At 42.1% G+C, this 13,343-nt stretch overlaps 1 protein-coding gene across 5 annotated transcripts in view; it reads right to left on the bottom strand.

Moving 5' to 3' along the window:
- MGAT4A (alpha-1,3-mannosyl-glycoprotein 4-beta-N-acetylglucosaminyltransferase A) overlaps nucleotides 1-13,084 on the bottom strand; it is an 83,385-nt gene extending 70,301 nt beyond the window's left edge. The window contains exons 1-2 of one of the 5 annotated variants that reach the window (XM_030477013.1): nucleotides 12,165-12,511; nucleotides 8,667-8,981 (exon numbers count right to left, since the gene is read on the bottom strand). In XM_030477013.1, the coding sequence (XP_030332873.1) occupies nucleotides 8,667-8,760 (94 nt within the window). In that variant the 5' untranslated portion in view covers nucleotides 8,761-8,981; nucleotides 12,165-12,511. Of the gene's footprint in view, nucleotides 1-8,666; nucleotides 9,906-11,729; nucleotides 12,144-12,164; nucleotides 12,512-12,980 lie in introns of those variants that run through there. The other 4 variants (XM_030477012.1, XM_030477011.1, XM_030477009.2 and 1 more) reach the window with 4 other exon arrangements.
- Between the last annotated feature and the right edge of the window lie 259 nt (nucleotides 13,085-13,343).

The following is a 13,343-nucleotide window of genomic DNA, read 5'->3' on the forward strand; positions in this document are numbered from 1 at the left end:
ATTCAGGGCTCATATTTTGAGAGTTAAGATGCTATATATTCTCAGACAGATTAACTCAGCTACAGTCCAATGCGGCAAAGAAACAAAGCACACAGGAAAGTAGAATCATGACATAGAAAAAAAAGCAACCACTCAGTTCTGACAACCTGAAATGCTTTAACATTTTTTGTTTCCACTACAGAATTGTCAATAACTTTGTGAGTTTCCGTAGCTGTAAATCAAGACACTCTAAACCATTCCTTTCCCTCCTCTCAAAACATACACATACAAGCCAGGAACTGTAGCAAGCAAAGCTAGCTTCCTAAATCAAAATGAGATTAGTAATGGTAAATCCACAGACAAATGTTGAACATTTTAATATATCAGGATAAAATTCATCTATCAAAAGATGACTAGTCAGAAGACAGCTACCACCTTACAATTAGCAATGCTATTCTAAGAGCTGAAACTTTCAGAAATTCTTATTAGCTTGGGCACAAAATCCAAGCCACTGCAGAAGTTTTATTATTGTTTCCACACATGCTAGTGGGTTGACGTTGCTGATGCTCCTTGTTTCTTTGTGCCTTGACAACTGTGTTGAACAAGCTGCTTCAGAGAACATATTCTGTCTAACTTGTCCTCCTTGCAAACAACTCGGGATCAAAGCTTCACCATGCTCCCATGTTGCTGCAAATTAACAACAACCTTGTAAGTCAAATGTGATCCCGTCACATTTGTTTTATTCAAATCTCTCTCCAACAGTACCTCTACAGTTTGTCTCTAGAGGCTGTATGACTAAGTATGAGGGCTGTTTCTTTGAACTAATTTACTAGTAATCTGTAATGGAAAAAATATTTAGTTCAGCCCATTTCTGAACTGAGGAAAAGTCCATGTTCATGGTGTTGATACATAAGACCATGATGTATCTGTCGGCTATAACAGCAACATTTATGCTTGATAGGTGCAGGAAACTTAAATTCCTTTTTCAGCATAAGATAGTAAAATTATATACTGCCACAAGTAAAAACAGGGTTTCTGTTGTTTACTGTTAGATAGATGGGTGGCACATCTGTGGGAAGCATCCGCAGGAATAGACAGAAAGCTGCGTGAAAGCCAAGGAGACAACCAGAAAAGCAGCTGGAAGCACAGCTCTAAAATACCGTAGAGTAATTGCTTTGTAGGCAGAGACTAGCTGCAATAAAGCCTTGCACTGTGAGCAAGAAAACCACTTTCCATTCACTTTCTGTCATGTTCAGCAAAAGAAAACATAGCGTATTATAAACAAAACTAAATTATAGACTTATTGGTGTCTCATCCTAAAAAGAAAGAACTTACAGAATTCTAATGCTAAAGATTGTATCAATAATGGAAAAAGCTTTTTTTTTTTTTTTTTAAATCCAGACAGCAAATAGCAAATAAAGTCATGATCACATAGCAGGAATACGGCTACTGAATAAGATACTAGTCTAACCGGGGGGAGGGGGGAAACAAAAAAGGTAATTACACTTGAAAATACAAGCAAGTCCCTTTTGAGATTTTTTTTTTCTAAACACAGTATTGTCATGGTTCCTAGCTATAGAAATGCTAGTGGACATTCACAATAAATGGTTAAGTGAATCTGCTAAAATACAGACAAACATTTTATGTACCTTAAGGGATCAAATCTTATGGCAAGAGGGCAGCTCTCACATATCCCATGCAAACATCAGTATTATTTAGTAATGAAACGCATCCCTCTGGGCACAATAGGAGATAAACTTGGAAAAGATCAAGAACACTTAGGTTAGACAGGACTTCTAGGGGCCATCTAGTCTAACCCACTGCTCCAAACTGATTTCAGCAAGATAGCTAGTTCAAAGTTAGATCATCCCTGCCAGCTGCAGGTCTTCCTATCTGAGACTTACTGTGAGTGTCATATTGACTTTAAAACCCAGTGTAACTCACTTTTTATGCTAGCCCAAATCTCTATTGGTACCAAACAGTATTGGTGTCTTTTACTTGTCATTGCTGGTTTGACTTGATCTTGAAAATGCCTACATGGGAGTTCTTCACCTCTGTCTTCAACCTACTCCAATACATAACTATACTTGTCATTAAAAAAAAGACCACAAAAAACCCCCCACCTTTTTCCACTACCTATCCTTGTTCTCTCTTTCAATTTCAGTCCTTTATATCCTGTTATTCAGTGTAGCTACAAAGAACTGATTATGAGGGGCAGGCGTTCCCCAAGAACTTTTAAAATATTTGAAAATTCTCTTCCTGTCTCTCTCCTCACACCTTTCCTTCAAGCTAAGGAATGTCAGGACACTGATCCTTCCTTACAGTGCAGGTTTTTTAGACCTTTAATCACTCTTGCTCCTTTGAACCCCAGCTAATAAATCTGTTTCCTTAGTGCACTATCTAGAAGTGGACACAGCATCAAGCAGAGCAGAAAGACGACTTCCTGTGGCTGGAGTAGCAGACTTCATACTTTTTACTTCCTTAGCACCCCTTCTCTGATCAATTTCTTTTGTTTTCTGCAATAACATGACGACTCACGCTCAGCATTTGATTTACAGTAAACTGCCATTCCTAACTGGCATCCTAACACCAAATTTCTTCTTCCCTGTACTTCATGTATACATGTGTGGGGTTGTTGGTTTTCTTCTGCTTTAGTGCACCCAATGTCCTGTCTGGGGCACTTTCAACTACCTTCAACCCTCCATTCACCCCCCTTCTGGACTAGGCCTCCAATTTGAGTAAGTCCCTTGCCTACCTTCTCTGCTCCTCCCAGAACAGTGCTGTTTGAAGTCTAGTAAGAAATTTCTCCCTTCTATCACCCAGATTTACTAAGGAAAATAGCAACCACCACCAAAATCAGGACAGAACATTGTGAAGCCCCTCTTACTCATTGTTTAAAATGTGACTATTTATCTATTGTAACTACTCTAGGAAGGCAGTTACTAGCAAAAAGATAAATATACGCTGGTTTACAATCTACTGCAAAGGTTTCTTAGTGGATACATTCCTAAATACATTTCTTACAATAGAGAATGAACAGCTGTGTTGGATGCAACTTCCTGTCCTGGGTTGGCTACATTACTCACAGGTTAGCCTCTGCACAACAGCAGCAACCAGCATTTTGCAGGAGTCATGCAAGCATAGACTGAGGCTGAAGCAGTGTTAAGAGAAGCCACACTGAGCAAAAGTATTGGCTTTCCCCAACAATGTGGACTCTACAGTTAAGAGCAGTACCTCAAGATGTTGGCCGAGTCTGGTCATATTGAACACTGGCAGCAACCAAGTTTTAGACTCCCATAAACTGTCGAGCTAATCTAGCTAGCAGGTTCCAGAAAAAGCAAGGAGAAAAGGCAGTCCTGCTGGAGCCCTTTGGTTGTGATCCTTTCCACTGCAAACTACCAAAATCACTGGTGTCAGAGAAGTTCCACCACAACAGGCACAAGACAGACACAAAGATACTGTAGACCTAAAAACTGCCCACCTGAACAGCTGGGATATGTACCTCGTCTGCTCAAGTCACCTGGGATAGCTTGTTCACTACCTGCACAGGACCCTCTGTAACCACTCCAAACCCACACTCCTGATCGGCTTTAACGAAATTCAACTCCTATTTTCAATATCAATAAACTGGATGCCAATTTGTGAGTTTTGGAAACGAAGCTTGAAGTGTATTTTGGATAAAGAGCAAAGTAATGTTTCTGTGCTGGTGTTAAAAAGAAAAAGGAAACTCCTATTTCCTTTAATTTCAGCTCCTGGAAGATCTGCAACAGAATTTCCAAAGGAAATCATGCTTCCCTCCTGTTTAACAGAAAAGAAAAAAAAAGACCTTTCTTCTGCAAACAAACTGGCATAACTTGCTATATGTATTTCTACTTCAGCATCCCACACCAGCTCCTCCCTTCCTTTGCCTCCACTATTCCGAGTTTATAGTCCATTTAACTTTTTTGGTTGGCGGGTCTTAATTCATATCAGTGGGAAATCAGCACATAACTCTGAAAATCAGAACATGCAGCCAGAAGACTGCAATCAACATTTATATTTTTAAAGAGAATATTTGCATAACCGCTGCCAGGGAGGGAATTAATATCTGTATCTATCTGTATATCTCCTGTCCTCCTTGCCCTGTTTCCTCCAGAGTTCTGCAAGACACTTCTCCCTCCAGAAGAAGGAGGAGAACCACCTCTTGGTTCTTATTCCAGGATTTTCTGTCATTGGCTGAGGCTTTTTGGTTTAGTCTCAGGTTTTCTTATGCTTGTGTAGATATTTTTCAGCACTTGTGATTATTGTGGCTGAGAAACAGCATGATACTTCTAATTTTATGAAAGCAGCCAGAGGAGAAAAAAAAAGACAACAGTTTTATTTTACAGCCCAGATCATTTTCTTTCCAAATGAGAGAAAACGTCATGCTTAACACAAAACAGTAGCTCTAACCATCATTACATAAATATGAGTGAATATTCAGCAAACTATGAAGCTAGTTTAGTGTCTCAAAAGTTAAAGTCCTTTTGGAGGTCTTCCAATGTGAATTTAAATCAGTGTACCAAAATAAGTCATCCTCATACAGTGAAGAGATCCTACAGTTACACCACCACCCTTGGATGAACTGAAAACCAGAAGTTTTTCAACTAATTCTTCATCATTAAAACAAAATGTGTTTTACATGGGGAAAAAAGATGATATACACCAGATTGCTCTGAAAACTACATAGCTTAGACAATCCTGAAGGGTTAAGTTGCATCAGATTTTCACAATATATATTCCGTATGTTTCCTCACCACTTCAAATAGCCAAATGCCTTCTAAAAATGACGCAAGACACTGACAACCAATATCTTTCACCAAGAACAAAGTAACACATGCTCTACACAAAAAACACATGTAGGGGTGGCAAGAATCAGAGCAGAAAGCAAGCAGAGGAAGCAAAGTAATGAGGTTGATGAATGCTTTGCTGAGGAATTTCATTGTACCACACCTTCCCTAATTCAGTAAAGTTACTTACCTTCCTTTCCATGCTGGTAACAGGCATCAGGAGGTTTGTGGACCTAAGAAAAGGAGGCTCCTGAGCACCACAGAGCATAATGCTCTTCCTGGAACATTATTTACTCACACCACTAGTCACATTAAAGATCAAAGCATCAAGACTACGCTCTCTACGTAGTGTGCAACAGCTTTGATGTAATTTTTGTGGCTGGTGTAATAGGTATACAGTACTGTTTTGTATTGCTTGGATCTGCTTAAGAGCAGTGCCTTAAGGATAAAAAAAATGCTGCATTTCTGTTGCTCACAAATGAGGTGGTGAAGACCTGTGACACTGAGCAGGTGTGTAGTATCAGAAAGCATTATTCAGTCAAAGGAGATAGAGTTAAGCATAAAGTTTGCACTTGCATAAGAGCTCAGACTTTGGAGCCATTCAAGGACAACTTACACTGAACTGACTGTGAATGCACAGTGACTGCAGATCCTTTAAAAGTGGTCCTTCTGTGCACCAAAGTAATTTTGGCAAGATTTGATTTCTAACATCTACTTCATTTGTGCTAACTATAGCACATCTTTAATTCCTAGCAAGCAGTCTCACCCACAACTCTTGTGCATGGATCACACAGGAGAGGCCTCTCCCAGGTGTATTCGGGGCTTGTACTGCTTCCTCACAACTCCAGTGCTTCTAGACATTGCATGGGGTCCAGAAAGTGACAAAGAACTACACCTGATTTTGAAGACTCTTTCGAAGACCAGAGGTATTTCAGTCAACCTTCTTCAAATTCAGTTAACTTTAAAAGCAAAACCATGTAACTGGCCATTTCATCCAAAGAGCAGCATCTACTCTGTGAAAAGTTATTTACATAATCAGACCGCTAGGTAAGCTAAAGCCATGCTGTTTCCAGTGATGGCACTTCAGACAGAGTATTGCCTTCAGCTCCTGACAACTTTTCAGGATATCCTGAAGATGTTTAAAGCACTGTTCTGCAGGGACAAATTTTAGCACTTTAAACTAGTACCAAAGTCTGTATCATTTTCAAGTGTCTAAATCCTATCCTGCATAGACTGGGACAAGGCATATTTACTAGAAGACATGATCTACAAAAACATCACATGATCCCAGTCTTATTGCTATTCTACAAACGATTCTGCATTTTAAGTGATAATTATCCAAGATCTTAGTTTCTCAATTAAAATTAATCACTTGAATACTGGATTAGGGTTGTTAAAAACAAGGCACTATACTTCTGCTTTTAAAAAGCAAAATTTGTCCTACCTATGACTGAGAAGCCAGTCATTTGGGGGTTTGGTTTTTCTTTTAAAAATGTAAACAGTGTTTTCTTTACAAGTGTTGATCTACTTTGCTGTCCAAAGACTGACAAATACCAAACAGGACTCAAGTGCATGCCATATAAATGTAACAAATAACAAAAGATGATGAGCAGAATATGTGACATCCCATAGCCTCTCAACGAATTGGAATGGCAAGTGCTGTATTTGCTTCTAATTGAGCCACCTAAAAATTTGTAATTAGAATGCTGTCAATGAATTAAGGTACTATCATGCAAGGCTTACTAAATATGAAATTATATCAAGCTGGAATAAATAATACATATATATCACCAATTTCCGAATCTTTTCTATGGGTGCAGAAATGTCTCTGAAAACATGGTACTAAATGAACTCAAATCTGTTTTGGTTTTAGACAACCTGTCCAAATTAATAAAATGCTAAATGTAAGTTAAAAAGTAAAATAAAAACCAATATTCTATGTATAAATTTCTCCTGAAGCAACATCTTATGAGCAAGTTATCCAGACTGTAGTTTCATAACTGTGATTTATGATTAACACATTACTGATGTCTTGTTACACTGATTTTTATTTAACAGATTACCATCCTAATGCTCACCAGCAAGACCTGGAAGATGATAAATGCAGAACCTTCATACCACCATTAAGAAAGTATTGATTCTAAGCATTCAGATAGGGGGGAAAAAAAAATAAAAAAAAAATTACAGAGCAGTCTGACCAACAAAAACTTCAATTGTGTAAGCGCTGTACATACTAGTGCTCTCCAAAGAGCACATTTTTGTTATTTTCTTTTAATGAAAACTTTTCTTTGTGTTATGCTTTGACAAAAGAGAACAAGATTTGCAAATCACATGTCAAGAAAGAAAGGAAAAAAAAAATCAAATTTCATAAACATGTATCTTTGCTGAAGTGAAAACAAAATTCTTGTGAGGTTCTTCAGCAAGAAATAAATCAGTAACATAAAATGAAACTAGAGAATGTGGCATTAGTCAAAATGAAGAAAATATTGCTTACAGTGCTATTCACATATCCTTTTCTTGTCAGTCTTTGGCACGTCTACACTTTTGTTTTCCAATTAAAAGATCTATATATTACCACAACCTTGAGAACCTGACATTTTTCCTGCTGCTTACACTCAGAAGGCTAGCCTACCAACCAACTGCTACAGCAGAGATCACACCACAAAGCATCTGCTTCTCCTGCAAGTGCCCAATGGGGAAAGAAAAAAAATACCAAAACCCAACAACAATTCAATATGCCACAGAACTCATCTGCTTCTTTTATATTTAAATAAGGGTTACAAGTTGCCTGTGCTACAACAGACAATATTCCTGGAGAACCTCAGCTTCTTATTGGACCTGAGGCACAACTGAAGATAATATTCTCAGCAGAATAGTCAGAATAAACCATGTAGCAATCTCACTGAAGACAGAATGTGTTTTAAAATTACTTGATCTTAGAAGGACATAGTCTACTATTTTTCAAGAGATCTGATGTTTATAAAGAAAAAAACCCCCAAAAAACCCAAATCCTTTTCTTCTCCTAGAAACCATTGCTGAACAAGTTTATTTGCTTTACTAATGGACAAAACCAAAACACCTTACTTGCAGCAAACAGCCCTGACCCTCAGAAAAACTGAATTTTTGAAGGCTCACATAGAGTGCAGTAAGATAAACTAAGATATTTCAGAAGGTAGAAGTATATTATACACAAAAGCTACTTTATTATTCAATGATATTGCTCATGTTGTTATAATAGATACATTTCCCATTACCTGGTCAATTTGCTCATATTACTTTATTTCTTATATCATGGTCTGACAAGAAATATTTTATATGTCATTCAAAGAGAGCAAGAAAAGTCTTTCCACAATCTTGACTGGCAGTTTGCTGCTGCCATCACTGAATCATCAGGGAAGACAGAAAGAAACACCAAAAATAACATTCTCCAGCCAGGTCCATTGGCCATATGTTACATGGAAATAAAATAAAAATACGAAATAACAAAAAAGGAAAAACAACAACCAGACAATATGTTTTACCAACAACCAGAAACCAGGCCAAAAAAAACCCAAACAACAAAACAACCAACCAAACAAAAAACCAAACAACAAAACCAGAAACAAAAACAACCAAATCACAACTATTCAGCCTTGGCCAACCCCTTCCTCCAAGGGCAGCATCTGATTTTCTTCAGGTACAATTTTTTTTTTCCTTTTTAAAAATCACAGTGGCTTCAAGCTAATTTTCCTGAATCTTCTAGTGGGTGTTTATTCCTCACCAAGGCAATATTTTTTGGAGCAGAGCTAGTCAACAATTTACAGATTACTAACATATAGCAGCAGTGCACAACCATACAGGCTCATGAAGGTCAGTTTGGTTTTGGAGCCTTTTACTTACCTTTCCCATTTTGCCATGCAGTATACCAAGACAAACTGAGGAAAGTAGTGATGAAAACTAACACGGTGGCCACAGTTCCATTTCGGAGCCTCATCTCATTTCAGCATCACACTTGTTTATGTTCTATTAGCGATGAGGACCTATCTGTTGGGCTTGCTGCAATGAAGTCAGCTGAAGTCCGCCAGCAGCAGCTGGCCAACAGCAACACAAAACGTAGCTCTCACATATCAGAGGTATCATAAATCAATCCATTCCAAACTGTTGTAAGCTCTCTTATCGTTCTCATGAATTAAACTTCTCTTTATTCTTCTAGTCCTGTTCAAAGGAAACAAAATTTTAACAGATTATACCAAAAATATTGACAAGAGTCCCCACGTACCAAAATACAGTAAAGAAATACTACTACACTCTCATTACTGTGCCTTACACGCACCTCCCCCGCTCTGCCTCAGTCTTGGCTCAGAGAATAGAGCTTGTTAGATTGATTTGTCCTCTTTCTGTAAAGACTGCTTGTATCTGGAAGAGCTGTATTTCACAGGAATTTGGTCAGCAAAGGACAAACATACACATCACCAACATTACAATTTTATCGTAAACTTAAGGCGGGATCATGTGCCACCTGGCAGGTAATGAACTGCTACAAGAGTTGTTTTCAGGAAGCCAGAAACTCAAGGCCCCACTCCTAAGCACTCACTTCGACAAAACCCCTCTGAAATCAGTGAGGCCTAATGTAACTGCAGCAGCAGAACCGCCCCCAGCAAACTGGGAGACCAGAGATGTAAACAGCCTTTACAAACCTACATCACTCATCTTTCTCTGCTCAGTGCAAGAGTGTTTGATCCATCCACAACCATTTTTTCCCCTAGCTTAGCTGCAGCTAAAGCTCACACTACAGTCACACACGCAGAGTGCTCAATCTATACCAACTGGCAAGAACCCAAAAGCCCCACAAAATGCCATGATGTGACCGTATCGCTCCTCTATCTCTGCCACACAGGCACAAGGACAAAACACAGAAATTACCTACAGTTCAGTTTCACCCCAGAGGAAGGTTTCATATCCTGGGATTAGAAAATCTGGCCAAACACAGCCAGCAGCTAACCACACTGTCCTAACTGCACAAACCAAAGAGAATAGGGAAATAAATTAACCAACCTTAAGAAGGGGGGGGTGTAGATTTGTTTTTAAAGCACTACATCATCCCTTACAGTAGTTCAAACATTAACATTTAACATTTTTTTAAGGCACTACCAGGTTTTCCCCTGCTATAAAGCTACATATGATACAAATAATGCTACCCAGCAATAAATAACTTGCTCTGAATCTTCCTTGGAAGCAATCTCTGTCACTGTCTTGCCTGGGTGCATTTATAACAACAGAGAAAAAAATATTTTGTATTATTATTATGGTACCAAGAGATTCCAGTCAAATCTGCCCAACCTTGTATTGCAGCACACGCTACCTTTACCAAAGAGCTTGCAAAACAAGACATAACCAACAGGCATAACAAATGAACAGAAGAAAACAACAAAGTTGCAGAACTACAGGCTCTTGTGTTCAAATTGTGGTCACAACATCCAGGTTATAGAAAACATTTACCTTCAGACTATGACTACCTCCCATATAATGCTACTAACAAGCTTTGTTTTGGGGAACTTTACACACAGTTTGTGTAAAGCTTAAAGCTTGTGGCTTTAAACATTAACTCAGAAATCACATAGCACCTATGAGGAAGGAAACAAATGCAAGAACACAGGAAGCAGACAAAGAGGACGGTAAAATTCAGTAAGAAATGAAATAATGAGCAGGAACAGAAAGAACTGTGAAAGGCCTTACGTTACAAGAAACCTTGAATTCAATGGAATGAAAGATAAACACAACTGAGAAACCTATAGAAAGCCAACACAGAGAGCACGGCGTGCCAGGAAGTATCATCAGCACCAACACTTTGAGTAGGAGATGGATGTGATAAAAGCCAGAAGGGTAGCAATAGTAATTTAGTGAGAAGATATAAGTCTGGGTGAACTATAGCACGGAAAGGCAAAGATCTCAAAACCCCATGGTTTTAAAAGGCCTGTCTACATGAATTTGGAAAGTTCAGGTAATTCCCAGACTACCAGAATAAACAACTAGGATACCATTAAGGTCAATGACATTAACAGTCTAACACAGCTAAAGTGTCTCTGAAGCAAGGATGACTAAACTGTAATCCACCTTCACCATTATTTCAGCAGCAGTCAGATCTCTCTGGAGCAGGTCAGGTGTGCATGAAAGACCAGTCTGCAAGCTAGACAGATTATCCCATTGGGGCAAACAGACAGCTGGTCCGACATGCAAACAAGAGAGGGCAATCAGGAGAGCAAAAATATCATCTGATAATGCCAGAAAAATGAACCGCCTGCCTCGCCAGAAAATGTGGGCATCATTTTTACATTTGCTGCAATAAAATCAGGATGTTGTGATCAGAGCTTTTCACTGTGCTATTTGAATCCATAAAAAAATACAGCCTGAAAGAATTCAGGGAGGGAAAAAAAAAAAAAAAGTAGCAACATGATTCAATTAGCAGCAGTATGCACAAAATTGTGTCAAATTAATAATTATCATGGGTTTGAGTTGGCTGGTTCTGCTTTTATCTTTCTCTGCTGGTCTTGTAACCACTCTTCTTAGCACAGGCACCAGCAGCTCAGCTACAGCTCAGCAATACTTAGACGATTATTCAAGCATTTCACTATATCAAACTGCATACATCAAGGCCATGCATGAACCAGAAGCGCTCCAGCTTTCAAAAAAGCAGATCGTTAAACCAGCAGAAATCCATGTGTAGATGCACATAAATTATTTAACCCCCAGGTGGTCACTTTAGATTTGTTCCATAATTTACCACACAAACTAAACAAATTTAACTGAGGGATAATCCAGTTTGAGCCAACGTTATGACAGGGAATAACTAGATAGATTGAAGCCTATGAAACTTTCCTGCACCGTTGTGACCTGAACCTTTCCCCCTGCAGACTGACAGGAACAGCCCTGCTAGATGGTGAAGGCGATGGGTACCGAAGTTACCTGGCACCCCTCTAGGTGCTGAGGAGCATTCTACCGAGGATTCAGAAGAATCACATCTTAAACAAACCAAGAAGTTTCTGTATGTATCCAGACGCTCCCAAAACACATACAAAGTATATTTCCAACCGCAAACCAGAAAAACGGTTACACTTCAGTGCCCCGGCAAAGGCTCTTCACACAGTTGCTGAAGGGTTGGATGGTGCAGGATCAGCGCATGAAGAGCGCCAGACTTCGGAGGGGACGAGGCCAGACCCCATCCTGCCGGGAGGTGCAAAAGCACCCACCGCGCCAGCGGCGTCGCGTTTGAAAGGTTGATCTTCAAGGCATGGGAGAACGATTAAGAGACATCAAGAAGGAAAAGGTTGGGGCAGATCTGCTAAACGGGGGGTTTTCCACCTTATTCCCACTGAAACGCTTCAGCAACTCCCCCGTCACCCGCCGCCGTTAACGGCCGTCCCCGCCGGCTCGCCGGCGCCCTGCCATTTCGCAGCCAAGACCCCCCCAAGCCCGGGGAAGGGGGATCCGCTGCCTCCGCGGAAACCGTCCTGAGTTAGCCGGGACCTTCCCCGGTATCTCACCACCCCGGTCGTGGCTATTTAGTTAGAGAAGCGAAATACCAAGCGGGGAGATAAGGCACCGGCCGCGCCAGCTCTGCCGGGCAGCAGAGGGCGAGAGCTGAGGGAGACGGAGAGGAGGGAGAGCGCCGGTCCGCGGAGCTGCCTGGCGCATCGGAGCGTGGTGGCGGGGGGAAGGAAGAGGGACGGAAAACTGCAAACTCTGCCGAACCCCCGCGGGCTCCCTCTCCCGGGAAGCGAAGGAGGAAGGGTGGGAAGAGGGGTCTCCCCCGAGCGCCCCAGCGGGAGAAGGAGGGGGAGCAGCGCCGCTCTGCCCCTCCATCCGCCCGGCGGACACCCCAAGCACAGGGCGAAGGGAGGGGGCGGCAGCAAGTCCTGCGAAGGACCCGCAAGCGCTCCCTGCACCACCACCACCGCCAGGCAGGTGCATGCGAGCACAGAAGGGTGCACACATGCAGATGGCGGAGCAGGACAGCCCCCAGCCTCCCGCCTGCCCTCCCTCCGGCAGCACCGCAGAGACCCGCGGCGCCAGGAGCGAAAGAGCCTCCGCCGCACACCCGCTCCAGAGGGTGTGGAGAGGCACCCGGCTCTCTCCCCCCGCAAACACCCGAGCCGGCTGCGGCTGCCTGGTCCGAACGCGGCAGCGGGACGCGCTGACCGCCGCTGCCATCCTCACCTGTGCGTGCGCTCCGGCAGGGGGAGCCGCGGGGCGCGGGCGGCGGCGGCGGGCGACTGTGCCAGCTCGCGCCCGGGCTCTCGCTCCCCTCGCCCGGCCCCCCCCCCCCCTCCTTCCTCGTCAGCGACGCACCCGGCTCGCGCAACCGCACCCCCCACCCCCGAGCGCCATGGAACGGCACACAGCTACGCCCCGCCCACCGGCCCCGCGGGCAGCCTATGGGCGGCCGCGCCGGAGAGAGAGACTCATTGGCTGACAGTCCTGTCGCTCCGCTCGGCCGCAGCTATAAAGGGGTCGGTCTCGCGAGGCCTCCTTCAGTAGCTGGGATGGGAGCTGTGGCGGAGGGGCGCTGGCGGCGTGCGT

The sequence above is a fragment of the Strigops habroptila genome, chromosome 2 (genome assembly GCF_004027225.2).
Source record: "Strigops habroptila isolate Jane chromosome 2, bStrHab1.2.pri, whole genome shotgun sequence".
NCBI lineage: Eukaryota > Metazoa > Chordata > Aves > Psittaciformes > Psittacidae > Strigops > Strigops habroptila.